The following is a 13,992-nucleotide window of genomic DNA, read 5'->3' as shown; positions in this document are numbered from 1 at the left end:
ATTTCCCGTTTTCCCCTCCAACTACCCCCAATGTCAGCAAAGCAAAACCAAGACCAAGAGACCGATAGACAGACAGACCGACGGACAGAAATTTTGATTGCTATTTATCACTTGGTAAATACCAAGTACCATAATAAAAACACAATACATGCATACAGGTTATCAAAAAAGCGTATAAGCGACGTCTCAGGAACAGCATAGAGCATTAGGTTGACACTTTCAGAGCACTTTGACGGGGATGTTGAACTGACCAAAAGGCACTATGGGCACAATACTACTACCAGTAATGCGATGTGCTAAATGTGTGTCAATTCGTTCATTAAAATACAAAAAAAATACAGTGTAAAATCAATAGAAGCACAGTGGCTGCAATATCGGAAAAAGTGTATGTTAAAGCGGTTGGTGTCCAAGCGCCTCTGATCGAAACTTGGTCAAGTATAAACAGAGGCTGCATATGAATCTTTTTATTAGAGGGGCCTGGGGGCCATACCGTAACTTTTCTAAGATCATTTTCTGTATTAGCTTTTATAAACATTTTGACAGAACTTAACTTATTTTTGTACAGTATTTTTTTTTTCTGTGCAATAAAGGTTGAAAGGTACTTTTCGTGTATTCCAAAGTAGTTGTTTTTTTTTGGTAAGCGTTTTTTTTTAATGCGTTTCTTTTTTTCTGCAACTCCTAAGACGAGGAGCGTAAGAGGGAAACTTATGATTGTTGAGGCGGATGTTGACCGAACCAAAAGGTACTATACGAATGCTACTACTACAAAAAATGTTAATAGTACTGCAACAACTACTTTCAAGGCTAACGGTATGAATATGAATACCGAGAGAAATACTGACCTAGATCGACATAGACTACCTTCATGTAGGTTTCCAATAGGATATATCAGCAACATCTCTGGAAGGGTCAAGATAATTAAGTTTAAACTTTTAAGTTATGCTTAGGGGGGATGGCGAACAAGCAAAAAGATACTAAATCTATACTACAATCGGAACTAGATAGGTTAACATACCCCTTGGCATGCATCGAGAGTTTCAACTTCGAGAGTTCCCTAAGCCATTCCTGTATTATTCCTGATACGCCTTTTTCATAGATGTTTTAATTTAGTTCTTATCCTTCTAAACGTTCCCTGAAAGTTTCCCCTTAGTACCTTTAGCCTCAAAAGTAACAGTCGGAGTAGTAGAAGTAGTAGAAGTAGTAGTAGTAGCAGTATCCATGCAGTCCCTTTTGGATAGTTCTACATCCCTCACAACATGCCATTAAAGTTTCAATTTAATCTTCTAAGCTATTGCTGAGGAATTGCTCATATATCCTTTTGGTAGCCTGAATGTACATAGTGTGTTATTACTTAGTTCAAAATTCCCCAAAATATCCCCTGAAAGTTTCACATTAATACCCTTAGCCTCAGTATTAAGAAGTAGACATAGCAGTAGTAGTACAATCAAAAGTGGGACCATTGTTACTAATTTATGTTGCTTACATGGAAGTGAAACAGCGTTATCAATAATAATCCTCACTAGCAAACTTTAGAGTCTGTTGAAAATTATGCTTTGACATTAGAGCTTAGCCATGCGAGAAACTGACAATCAAGGCGAGCTGATTATTTCCCCAGTGCTGAATCCGTGCAAATGATTTTCATGCAGGAATTAACGAGGATGATATTATCCATTAGGGCTCGGACCATTTAAACAGTACCGATATTTAACAAAGCGAATTGTAATCTTTGGAAAAAGATTTTGCCGAATGAGTCGGTCCCAAGCGAGCCAGAACTAATGCAAAACTAAACAGCCTGAAAGACATTTTGACTTTTTTTTTACAAATATGATGTCAATAATGTCGAAGTCCCCGATTTCATGATTCGCTGCTCAACCGACGTACCGTGTATTCTAGCTATAGCTTATTCTCGCTTTTCAACTAAGGTTAGTGCGTGCGAGCAACTACTTCATGTCGTTTCGGATCAGTTGGCAGCTTGAAATGAAAACTTTCCTGAGCTTGAAGTGAACAATCCAGCTAAGCATAAACAAGTACATGATAGTCTTCTCGGCCTTGAGTCAATCACAAGTGCAGTTTTGGTGTACTTTACCAGTTTTCGTGTTTTTATGATATTTTTGACACCAAAATTCAAATTCGGCCCTGCGGAGCTTGTGTTAGTAATTTTTGCAATAAACTTCTTATATTATCCTCATGCCACCCTTGGCTAATTAGAGGTCAAGCTGGATATAAATGTCACCAATGGTTTTTGCGATACTTTGCAAATATTTTGGAAAATGCTACTGCAGAAGTCTCCGCTCGCAACCCTATTGGCGTTGCTGCCAATGTCAACGTTGATTTCGATGTGTTACTGTTTAAAGAGTGCCCAAGAGTCAAAAAGGCTGTGAGGTTTTGGGAGCTCTCGTACTATGAAACTTAGTTTTGTTGACGCTTGCTCGCTCAAGCTAGCAATAAGAGATGGCACGAAAGTTGGGCACAAAATTATTCGTATTAACAGGTTCTTAAGACTCCCTATATGTTGTAATAAGTGGAGTTCTTCCGACCATTTAATAGAGAATCGCCCCGGTCTCATCCCTTGATGTGGTCGCTGCGCTAGCCAAAATACCTCAACAAAAGAATCACCCTGCTCCCATAGCCCCTTTTGGGCAAGCTGCGCTGGACACCATACTTGTGTGTAGCCTACAGTGCCAGAAAGTACATGATGTCACTGTGCAAAAAAAAAGTGTTTCTAGCACATCATGAACCTCCAAAATCAGTCTCTAGAGTCATATAACATTAATAGCACCAAAGACAAGGGCATGATTCTTGAAAATTTTATGCTTAATTATGATACTTTTTTTTCTTCAAGAACATTTGTTAACAGCGGCTAGTAGTAACTTCCCATTTATTACATATGGTCAACCGACTCAACCGACATATGCTAACCGGCTCTGGCGGTCTAGCGTGAATAAAGAAAGATGGGAAAATTGGGTGACAAATGGGTCTCTCATTATTCTATTATTTTTACTAAAGTAAAATATTAGGTTAATTTGTTCTTGAAGAAACTATCAGACAAAGTTCTCCATTGGCAACCTGTTTAGGCCGATGTTATTCCTGTTACGTTATTGTGTGTTAATATTGCTATAACAAAATTTAAAATCAAAATCTTTCAACATTGATAGCATTTCAACAAAAAACCTGAAGGCTGATCCAGTTCCACTCATGCAGGCGTCTTCTATTGTTCCTGCTAGTTTTCTTTTTGGTTAGGCAACGTCATTTTTGAAACGTAGGAAGGACCCTAATTCCTGCAATTTATATTGATATGTAACTATATCATGTACAATAAGTAATATTTTTGAGTCCTTATACCTTCACTAAATTGTGTTGCAAAAAAAGTGGCGAAAATCAGCTTGATTTCTACAGGGGCATTGGCTGCGCTCATGCTCATTGGGCACTAGCAAAGTTTTTGAAGATTCTGCAGAATATGATAGTGGTATTCATCTCAGGCTTTATTTTCTCTTTATTCAAATGAGTGAATATTTCTGTTATTTTGTTTAGAGGTACTGGTATAAACGCACGCACTTGTGGCTTAAAAGTAAACCCAGTAAAACCCACCTCTGTTTGAAGTGGTGTGCGCGTGTGCCAAAGGAGGAGTTTTACCCCGACATATTCTTAAGATGTGTATAGACTCCACATTAAATTTGATTTGGTCAACTTATTACAATGGAATGTCTGATATTTCATATTTAGCTTACGATGACATTTAATTGATTAGCCGATCAAAGTCTTCAGTGTCTAAAACGGTTGGTAGCGTTCGTATTGGTAACACTTAGTCAAAATTGTTTAAATTTAAATACCGATAAGCGCAAGTATTCACGTTTTAACTCCCATGCATCGTCATCCCTATTAAATGTTCTGATTCCACCCTTCTTTTTGTTTGTTCTTTGAAATGACTTGGTATTTCTGTATGTTCAAGCATTATGAGTATGTTTAATAAGCTTGAGGATGATTCTAAAAAATGATCAAGGTTGGATAACGGGAAAGCTTTATTTAAGTTATATTCAGCTTTTTGCAATCACGCTGTGGTTTTTTCTGTTGGTACTTTTAGTCAGCTAAAATACAAGGACGTTAGGCACTTGCGCTCGTATTACTTTCAATATCAAGTTCCTTCTTTATTTGCGTTTACGTACTCGAAACGAAAAACTTATCAATAATTATAATGCACGTGATGTGGCCAATGGGATTCAACCACTTCATGTTAAGCTGCAACAGCCCCTGGCACGCCCGGGCCGCACAACGGGCTCATCCGTCTTTTCATTTATTTGTAGAGTTTTGTCGTTCTTTTTCTTTGTACTCTGCTTTTCTCTTGTGTTTACTACCGATTTAAAAATCAGTTATTATTATTATTATTAAAAATGTATATAAATAAAAAAATGGTTACGGGTTAAAAATGTATATACCGTATTTCCGTTAGTTCAACAGCCCCCAGATGCCCTGAGAGTTTTGGCTTAATACCCTAAGCTGTTCCTAAGATACTGCTTATGTGCCCCTTTGATAACCTGCATGCATATAGTGTTTAGATTTAGTTAGAACTCCTCCTAACTATTCACTAATAGTTTTGCCTTAACATCATTAAACAGGTAAGTAGCAGACATCGTAGCAGACGTAGTAGTAGTATACACAAAGTGCGTTTTGGTTAGTTCAAAATCCCCTTCAACATACCCTGAAAGTTTCAATTTAATTTTCTAGACCAGCCCTGATGTATTCCTGATACACCCTTTAGACAACTTATATGTTTTGATCTAGTTCAACACACCCCTAAATAATACCTGAAAATTTCAACTGAATACCCATATCTTCAGTAGTAGCAATGATTGTGTAAGTAGTAGAAACCTTATTAGCAGTATGCAAATAGCCCCAATCCTTTTTTTCAAAATACTCGTAGAAAAACTGACATGTCATTTTGACAACCTGCATGCACATAGGGTTGTTTCAGTTCAGTTTGACGTCCTCCCAATATTCCCTCAAAATCTTCCCTTGGGTAATTTTAGTTTTTGCAGTAGTAGTAGTAGCATGCAAATATTACCTTTTGGTTAGCTCAGCATCCCCCAAAACAAGCCCAGCAAGTTTCAACTTAATACTCCAAGCCGTTACTATGATATTCCTGATATACCCTTTTGACAATCTGCATGTGCAGAATGTATTTTGATTACATTCAACTTCCCTCTAAATTTTCTCAAAAATTTTAGCCTTAATACCCCAAGCCTTAGTAGAAGTAGCAGTCATGGTAGTAAGAGCAAGAGTAGTAGTGGTAGTAGTTCTATTAGTGGTGGTAATAGTGGCAGTATGGACATATTACCTTTAGCTCAAATGAGTATTCCCCTCATCCTATCCTGGCAGCTTGAACTTAATGCTTTAAGACGTTCCAAATATATTACTGATGCCCCCTTTTGACAATCTGTATGCACATAGTGTGTTTTGATTTAGTTCAACTTTCTCCTCAACGTATCCTGAAATTTTCACTTTAACATCTTCAGCCTTGGTAATAATCAAAACAGAAATCGTAGTTTTAGTAGCGGTAAAAGTAGCTGTGGTTGTAGCAGTATTCCTCTCATAATTCCCCGAAAGTTCAAACTCAAGACGCTAAAATATTTCTGAGATACATCGTTTTGACAAACCACATGCACATAGTGTGTTTTGATTTATTTTATCACTTGCCAGTATATTCCCTGAAAATTTTAAGTGAACTCTCTTGGCCTTTTTGGACACCAGGTTACTGCAAAACTTATAGCCGTCGCCCTATGCGCTGTAGGTAGGTGGGGGGGCGGGGAGGTAACAGGGCACTAGAATTTTCAAATTCCAATCGAATGAGCCCCTTCCGTAGTTTCTAAGACAACTCCTTCCATAAAAGTTACTTTGGTGAAAAAAAAAAATTGAAAAAACAAACACAGAGAGCCGTCTTCATTCTTTGCTTAGGCAGGGCAAAAGCGCTACCTATGACATTTAAGGATCATAGACAAATAGGAATTTGAATCCGAGGAAGCAAATTATAAATAGAAAAAAAAAAATCCAATAAATCGCTTATTCAAATAATCGGAACGAAAACTAAATTTTAGCAATTTTCGGAAAGAACACGCTCCACCAGGTTTTTTGGGAAAAGCGGTAGCTCCTGGGAAATGAACAGTGAAAATTCTCCTAAGCTAAGGGTGTCCATCTAGACTCTGATGCTTTGAAATTTTTCTAGCCAGACATCTGTGTCGGGACAGCCCCAATTCAGGCGCGTTTTCTATTTTTGTTTGAACCAACCGAATATGATTAGTTTCTGCAGTTTGAAATTCTGCATTTAAAATTTAAGTTTTTGTCTATCAGGAGGTTTTTTGTCACGCTGGTTATCCTCTGTATATATAAGCGGCACTCATTTACACGTGTGGCTAGATTTCCAAGCCTAAACACGTCCCTTTCAAGACATCCATATTTAGACTTGGAAGTCTATCTGGACCCGCATGTGATAATTGCTTCAGTTTCAATCTAAATCAATGTAGTTTTCGTTTTGTCACTTTATCTGCTTTATTTAATGAATTCTATACACCAATGAATTGAGATAATGGGCTTTTTTGCCAGAACCTTGACTCAGTTTTGCAAGTCCGCCTATAATAACAATAATTGAAGCATTTAGTATTGAGCTAGCTATCAAAGGGATTACGCCTGTTTGAACTTTTGAATCGTTTGAACTTGATTCCTAAGCCATGAATTAATTCAGTTACTACAGAAATTGTGCAATCTGATACTTGAATTTATCACACAATCAGATTTTTGGCGTTTTAAATTGAGAAAATTAGATACAATAGCCAAGTGTGGTGTGTAGAGAAAATTGGATATAATTTGCCTGGGCGTTAATTACACTGTTTAGTGTCGAGATGCATGGGGCCGACCTCGCACAGTTTGGACTGATTGTTCACTTGGATACATTAGTGAGGCTCAGCCCTCACTGAGAGATAAGTTTCTTTCACTTTATAATCTTTCATTTATAAGGCATGAATCCTTCGAACATTAAAATCGGTGGTTTATTCCTAGCCAAATTTGCGGGCTATCCCCTCTGACCAGTTCGAACCCTAGAGGTAATGACGACGAATACCGGAGACTGCAAATTTTTTTTTTTTTTGCTACGACAAAAAACACGATCGTCAGCTTGTATCAGTCGCTAATCTTCTTAGTTTTAATGATAATGAGAAGGAAGCATCAACAAAGAAAACTAAGGGTGTAAATTATGCGTTTGACGAGCCAAAAAATTATCCTGATGTTTACCGACAGTTTCTAAAAAAAAGGGCAATATTCGGTAACGGATAGCCAGCTTTCGAATCCCACCGCTAATCTCCGTAGCTTAGTGGCCGCTACGGAGAATGAACTTGCGGCTACAAAGTAAAATCTAGCTGAAGAAATCAAGACAAAAATTGATGAAAAGCTTAAAGATTTGACATCCCTAACTACAGCTAATATTCATGCTAAATTTCCGGTTGAAACGATGGTTTCTGAAATTTATGATGCAGTACACATTGAGTTTCAGCCCAAATTTGAATTAATCGAAAAACATCTGAAAACCTGCATGCAGATGATTGAATTACTACAAAACCGTATTAATCAGCTTGAGCTGAAACTAGATGACATAGAGCAGGAAGGAAGAAATGATTCCGTGCTATTCAACGGTGTCAAACAGATTTCTTCACAAAGTGTTGGTGATGCCATAAAACACGTATTGTTTGTAAAGTTGGGCCTAACTAATATTGCCGTTTCAGACATAGTTAGTGTGAAGCGATTTAGTGTTGGTTCAAATATTGCTCAAAGACCGGATAAAGCTGCCCCTGTCCTCGTTCAGTTCCGATCAAAAGAAATGGCCCGCCATGTATTTAAAGTAAAGAAGCAGCTTATTGGCTCGGAATTGTTTGTTGCCGAGAATCTTACTAAGCGAAAGCGTGATCTTCTGAGCCCATCAAGAGATAAGTTTGGGATTCGCACTGTGTGGTCCGATCAAGGCCGTATTTTTATGCGAGAAACCGATACTGCTCCGATTAGGCGGATCTGGTCTATTGATGACCTTATATAGTATTTTTGCTTTATGTGTTTCAAAATTGTTTTTCTCCCATTCTTCTTTATTTCTTTTCTATTATTCTTTTTTAATGGTATTCTTTTTCGCATTTTTTACGCATATTTATGCTTAATTTATTATTTAGATTCATTATTATCATTTCTTATCCACACAATTTATCTGTCTTCCCTGTTTACTCTTCTTCCTCTTTTTTCATTTTTTTTGTTTTTTTTTTCCTGTTTATACTGAAGTGTTACTTTTTGTTTTTTCTTATGTGAAAAATGGTAACGTCTGATCAAGATCGTTTTAGTCTTCAGGATTATTTATCGAGAGGTATTGCTGATAATGATCGTATAACGAGTGTTAAGCTAAAGCCTATGAGGGAGAGTGATTATATTCGGCTACCGTATAATCGAGATATAAATGAAAAGAGTCTGCGACTATGTTCTTGGAAACTACGAGTTACCTAGATAATTTAGATAGTGTCATCGATTGGACACCTGTATTTTCTGAAGAAGAATCCCCTACGAGAGCACTTGATAATCTAATGACTATTATTTTACCTATTTATGATGCTGCATGTCCCATTAAGATAATGAAAGTGAAGAAACAGGAACCCGATAGGTCATGGATAACAAGTGAAATACTGGAAGAGAGAAATCGAAGGATTGAGCTTTATCAAGGATATCTACAAGATAAAAGTGATGCTTCGTTTAAATTGTTTAAAAAGCAACGCAATTTAGTGAATAACTACGTCGCAAAGCTATGGCTGAATATTATGATATAAAGTTTTCAAATAGTAAAGGAGAATGCTGATAATGGGGGGGGGGGGAGATAAAGTACCACCTGAGGGCTTCACCCGTGAAGATAAGAATGGAAATAGGTTTGGTAGTCTTTTCTCTAATATTGGTTGTGAAGTGCAAAATAGTGTAAAAAATAGATGTCAACAGGTTGAAGAATATATCATATGTGATAATAGAGGTGAGAGTTTTGAATTAGCGTTTGATCCATGTACCCATGATGAACTACTTAAAATAGTTAAATCTCTTAAATCAAGTTCTGCTGGAGTTGACGGTTTATCTCTTCGAGCGTTTAAAGCAATAATGCATTATATACTACCGTGCCTACTCTTCATAATTAATCTGTCACTCGAAAAGGGCAGTTTTCCTGATCAGCTGAAAGTTGCGAAAGTGATACCACTTCATAAAGGTGGCTCTAAAAGGAAAATTGAGAATTGGAGACCGATTTCTATTTCCATTGTTTTCTAAACTACTAGAAAAAGTGGTTGATAATCGTCAATATGGCTTCCTACAGGCTAATAGTTTACTGAATGAGACCCAATTCGGATTTCACAAAGGGCACTCGACAACGAATGCTCTGCAACATCTTATGGGATCACTGAATAGTGGTATAGACAGAGGTGAAACACCATTGTCTATATTTATTGATATTCGCAAAGCATTCGATACAGTTGATTTTCAAACGCTACTAAGTCGGGCGGAGTTGTTAGGTGTCCACGGAAAGTGCCCGAAATACTTTGAAAGCAATCTCACAGGAAGATCTTTCAAAGTAGTCTTGAGTGATGTGAACTCAGCAGCATTTCCAGTGATGTCTGGAGTACCACAAGGTTCAGTGTTGGGTCCACTTTTTTACCTTATCTATGTTGATTTCATTCGTTTTTACCTGAAAGATGTGTGTCTTACCTCGTTTGTGATGATACCGTTTTAACTGTGTTTGCCTCATCTGTGGAGGAGCTGGTGAGAAAAGCCAATCTTGCACTGGAAAGGCTAGAGATCTTTACCTTATTAAGTCTACTGTGCGTAAATGTGCGCAAGACATTTTTAATGGCGTTCTGCAGAGTTGGTACACCACTAGATGTGCATGGACTCGTAACTTTATGTGGTAAACCAATTCAGCAAGTTGATCATCTCCGCTATCTTGGTTTTTATCTGGATTGCCACCTGTCATGGAGATGTCACAGTGACGCTATTTCATCAAGAATCGCCCGTAGGGTTGGCATACTTCGGCGTCTGCAGCACTTCCTCCACAGAGGATACTTCTAACTATATATTATTCGTTGGTTTATCCATATATCTCCTACGGCTGCTTCCTATGGAGCAGCAACTTCTTATCCAACTATAGAAGAGTACAAATTCTACAAAATAAAGCTGTTAGAACAATAGGTAGATATGTCCAGGATGTGCATGACACCTGTGCTTGCTTTACGTCGCTGAAGCTCCTTAATGTCGGACAGATAAGAGATTACCAGGCTGCTGCATTTGCGTTTCGATGTATGAGTGGCCTAGCCCCGGATGTCTTTAAGAGTTTTTACCAAACAAATAGTGATCTGCATAATTATGGGACAAGGCATAGTAGTGATATAGTTGTGGATTTACCTCATGGTACCCGGTCTACATTCTCAATGAAAAACCTGGGTCCAAGTGTATGGAATGGACTACCAGTGAGCATTGGGTTGGCGTAACACGTACCTCACATTAAAAAGAATTTATAAGATTATTTTTTGGGGGATAAATGTTGAATTTTTTTATGGATGGCAAGGTGATTAGAGGAGAAAGGGTGGGTTCGGGAGGTAAGGGTGGAGCTAGGGAGATAAGGGTGGGGCTAGGGAGGTAAGCGTGGGCAGGGGGTAAAGAGGGATTGGGAGGAATGAAAGGGGGCAGGGAGAGTATGTGTATTAATGAGCAAGAGAGATTGGATTTGTTATTACAGGTAAGTAGATATGTGGACTTTCGAGCGAATACAAACCATCATAGGTTTTACCCCGCGCGAAAGTGTTGTATTTTATTTATTTATTTGTGAATGTTGAAACAAAAAAACTTGAACTTGCCAAACATGTGTCAATGACACAGAAAAGTGGCTACTTATTGGATGAATTTTTCAATAGGTCGTAGAAACACATGTTTTCAAGTGAAAACGTACCAGTCTGAAGCTAGGGTAAAATAAATTATGCTCAGATTTTATCCTCTTCCGTCAACTAAAAATAATAATCAACTAAAAGAAAATTTGCTATGTAAAAATGGTAGGCTATACTAAATCGTTTGCTTCTATTAATTTTTTTTGATTTCTTTAAGTTTAAGGAAATCGTCCGAGTATTATATTAAATGGCTTGGCTTTACACGAAGAGCAAACTGACTGGTTTATAATTCAGTAATAGGAAAAAAAAATTACAATTTACTAATGATTTTGAACTAAAGTGCAAATGTTGCTACTAAGGTATGAATGACTTGGAATAGCAAAATAAATAACTAAGACAAATAATACGAAATCCTTACTTGGAATTCGACAGGATGAAAATCAAATCAGTACTCCTTCTGTTTATGCCTCCGGGACAAGAGTTACGACACATAAACTGAAGCCTGGCAAATCCAAAGTCTGTACCAGGCTGAGGTTGAGGAAACTTGAAGCACACAGCTTTTGCACCATCACTAATGTACTGTACATTTTTTATTCCATCAGCTCTGATAACATGCTCAGGATGCGGAAAAGCTAAAACAACAGTGATATTTTAGCAGAACTGAGGCGATAATATAGAGCAAAAGGGAAAACAATACTGTCACCATCCGATAAATTGGATCAGGAAACCCGATCCTCAAGAAGTGGATATTGTCAAACCCGAAACATTTCAAAAACCATAAATCCCAGTCAATGAATATTATTAAACTTGAACTGGCTTAACAAACCTGATCACTGGGTAAAGAAGCAATCAATTAAACTCAAGATACTTTTAACTTTGACGGATATTGCACTTGTTTCAAGTGTGGTGCGGCTTTTCTATCAAACTTTTGGGAAACGTTTTCTCACATTTTGAGCAAACGAACAAAAACCAACAAAAAAAATATTATAGAAACAAACAGTGCAGAAAGAATACCAACTGTAAATCTTCGAATTGGGGTTTTTGTCATTTTGTTTTTAATCCAATTTGTTTCATTCGCATTTGCGTAAAAGCGTTTCATCAACTTAAAGTAAGGAACAATACTAGAACTTAAAACGAACAGAAATTATCAAATACTAGCTGTTGGGGTGGCGCTTCGCGCCACCCCAACACCTAGTTGGTGGGGGCGCTTCGCACCCCCCCCCAAGCCCCCCCGCGCGCGTAAGTCGTTACGCGCCATATTAGTTACGCGCCATTGTAGTTGTGTCCCTATGTCCCACCTGTGAATATATATATATATATATATATATATATATATATATATATATATATATATATATATATATATATATGTATATATATATATATATATATATATATATATATATATATATATATATATATATATATATATATATATATATATATATATATATATATATATATATATATATATATATATATATATATGTTTTTAACTACGTAAAACTTGCGAATATACAACATTCTTTGCTGTCCCATTGTCTGTGCATATAAATAGATTGTCAGGTTTACCGACTCTTGAACATGCAACATATAATGGTCCATGGGAAAACAATCCGTATTCAGATCTATACCTCATGATTCTAATGATTGCCCTTGAGCTTTGTTGATGGTGATTGCTAATCGACCATTCCCTGAGTCGCCATCGTCATTTATATATCCCCCTGTGCACCCCGGCGTCCCCTTTGTAGTTATGTCCCTGTGTCCCGGTCGTCATTTATATTCCCTGTGTCCCGGTCGTCATTTGTGTCCCGGTGTTCCAGTCTGTGATTTCTCTTTGAGTGTCCCGGGCGTCATTTATATTCCTTGTGTCCCGGTGTCCCGGTCGTCATTTATATCCCCCTGTGCCCCCCGGCGTCCCCATTGTAGTTGTGTCCCTGTGTCCCGGTCGTCATTTATATTCCCTGTGTCCCGGTCGTCATTTGTATCCCGGTGTCCCGGTCTGTATATACATTCGTTTTTTAGTTTTGTTTTTCTCCTTTATTTTTTTCCTTTTTTCTTTTTTTTCTTTTTTAGTTTATTTAGATTTTTAGATTTTTTAGTTTTTTTATTAGTTTTTAGTTTTTTTGTAGTTTTTACCATTTTTTACTTTTTTATATTTATTAATATTTTTTTAGTTTTCTTTTTCTCTTATTTTTCAGTTTTTTCCTTTTTTTTAGTTTTTTGTTTTTTAGTTTTTAGTTTTTTTTGTTTTTTACCTTTTTTTAGTTTTTTTAGTTTTTTTAGTTTTTTAGCTTTTTTAGTTTTTTTATTAGTTTTTAGTTTTTTTTAGTTTTTTACCTTTTTTTAGTTTTTTTTAGTTTTTTTAGTTTTTTAGCTTTTTTAGTTTTTTTATTAGTTTTTATTTTTTTTGTAGTTTTTGCCTTTTTTTATTTTTTTCAGTTTTTTTTTAGTTATTAGATTTTTACCTTTTTTTAGTTTTTTTTAGTTTTTTAGCTTTTTTAGTTTTTTTTTCTTTTTAGTTTTTTTTGTAGTTTTTACCTTTTTTAGTTTTCTTCTTCTTTTGTATTAGTGTGAAATAATTCAGACGTCATATGCGGACAAACATGACGTCACCTGATCCACAGATCCACAGATCCACACACAGACAACTTATTTTTATATATATAGATATGACAAGAGTGGTCCTCTTCAATACCTCGCTCTTAACGCTAAAGTTTGACTTTTTGTTCTATTTATTTAAGAATGACTCCTGAAACATATGACCCAATTAATTAGAATAATAAGCTTTAAAGTTCCAAAATAAAGCTTTACCGTCAAAAGAGAAGCATTGAGGAGGGGGTGCCCCACATCATATACGGAATAATTTCTGTTTGTTTGCTCCTTACTTTCAGTTGAAAAGAAAATGTCTGTATGATCCCCAATAGCAAATATTATATATAAACAATGTGCAAACTTCGTAGCCTGCAGCCCTTTTCCGGGGGCTCTAGGGAGTCAAATCATCCTCAAATACATAGTTTTAGATATTTCGAACATGTTGAACAAAATACCTATCTCAAAA

At 36.6% G+C, this 13,992-nt stretch overlaps 1 protein-coding gene across 1 annotated transcript in view; it reads right to left on the bottom strand.

Annotated features, from left to right (window-relative positions):
* Nucleotides 1–13,992, bottom strand: part of LOC136030598 (uncharacterized) — a 118,187-nt gene that overhangs the window by 52,344 nt on the left and 51,851 nt on the right. The window contains exon 5 of the mRNA XM_065709669.1: nucleotides 11,350–11,563. Within this exon, the coding sequence (XP_065565741.1) occupies nucleotides 11,350–11,563 (214 nt within the window). The remainder of the gene's footprint in view (nucleotides 1–11,349; nucleotides 11,564–13,992) is intronic.

This window comes from Artemia franciscana, chromosome 1 (assembly GCF_032884065.1).
Source record: "Artemia franciscana chromosome 1, ASM3288406v1, whole genome shotgun sequence".
In the NCBI taxonomy this organism is placed as follows: domain Eukaryota; kingdom Metazoa; phylum Arthropoda; class Branchiopoda; order Anostraca; family Artemiidae; genus Artemia; species Artemia franciscana.
This window is presented reverse-complemented; position numbering and strand designations above follow the sequence as displayed.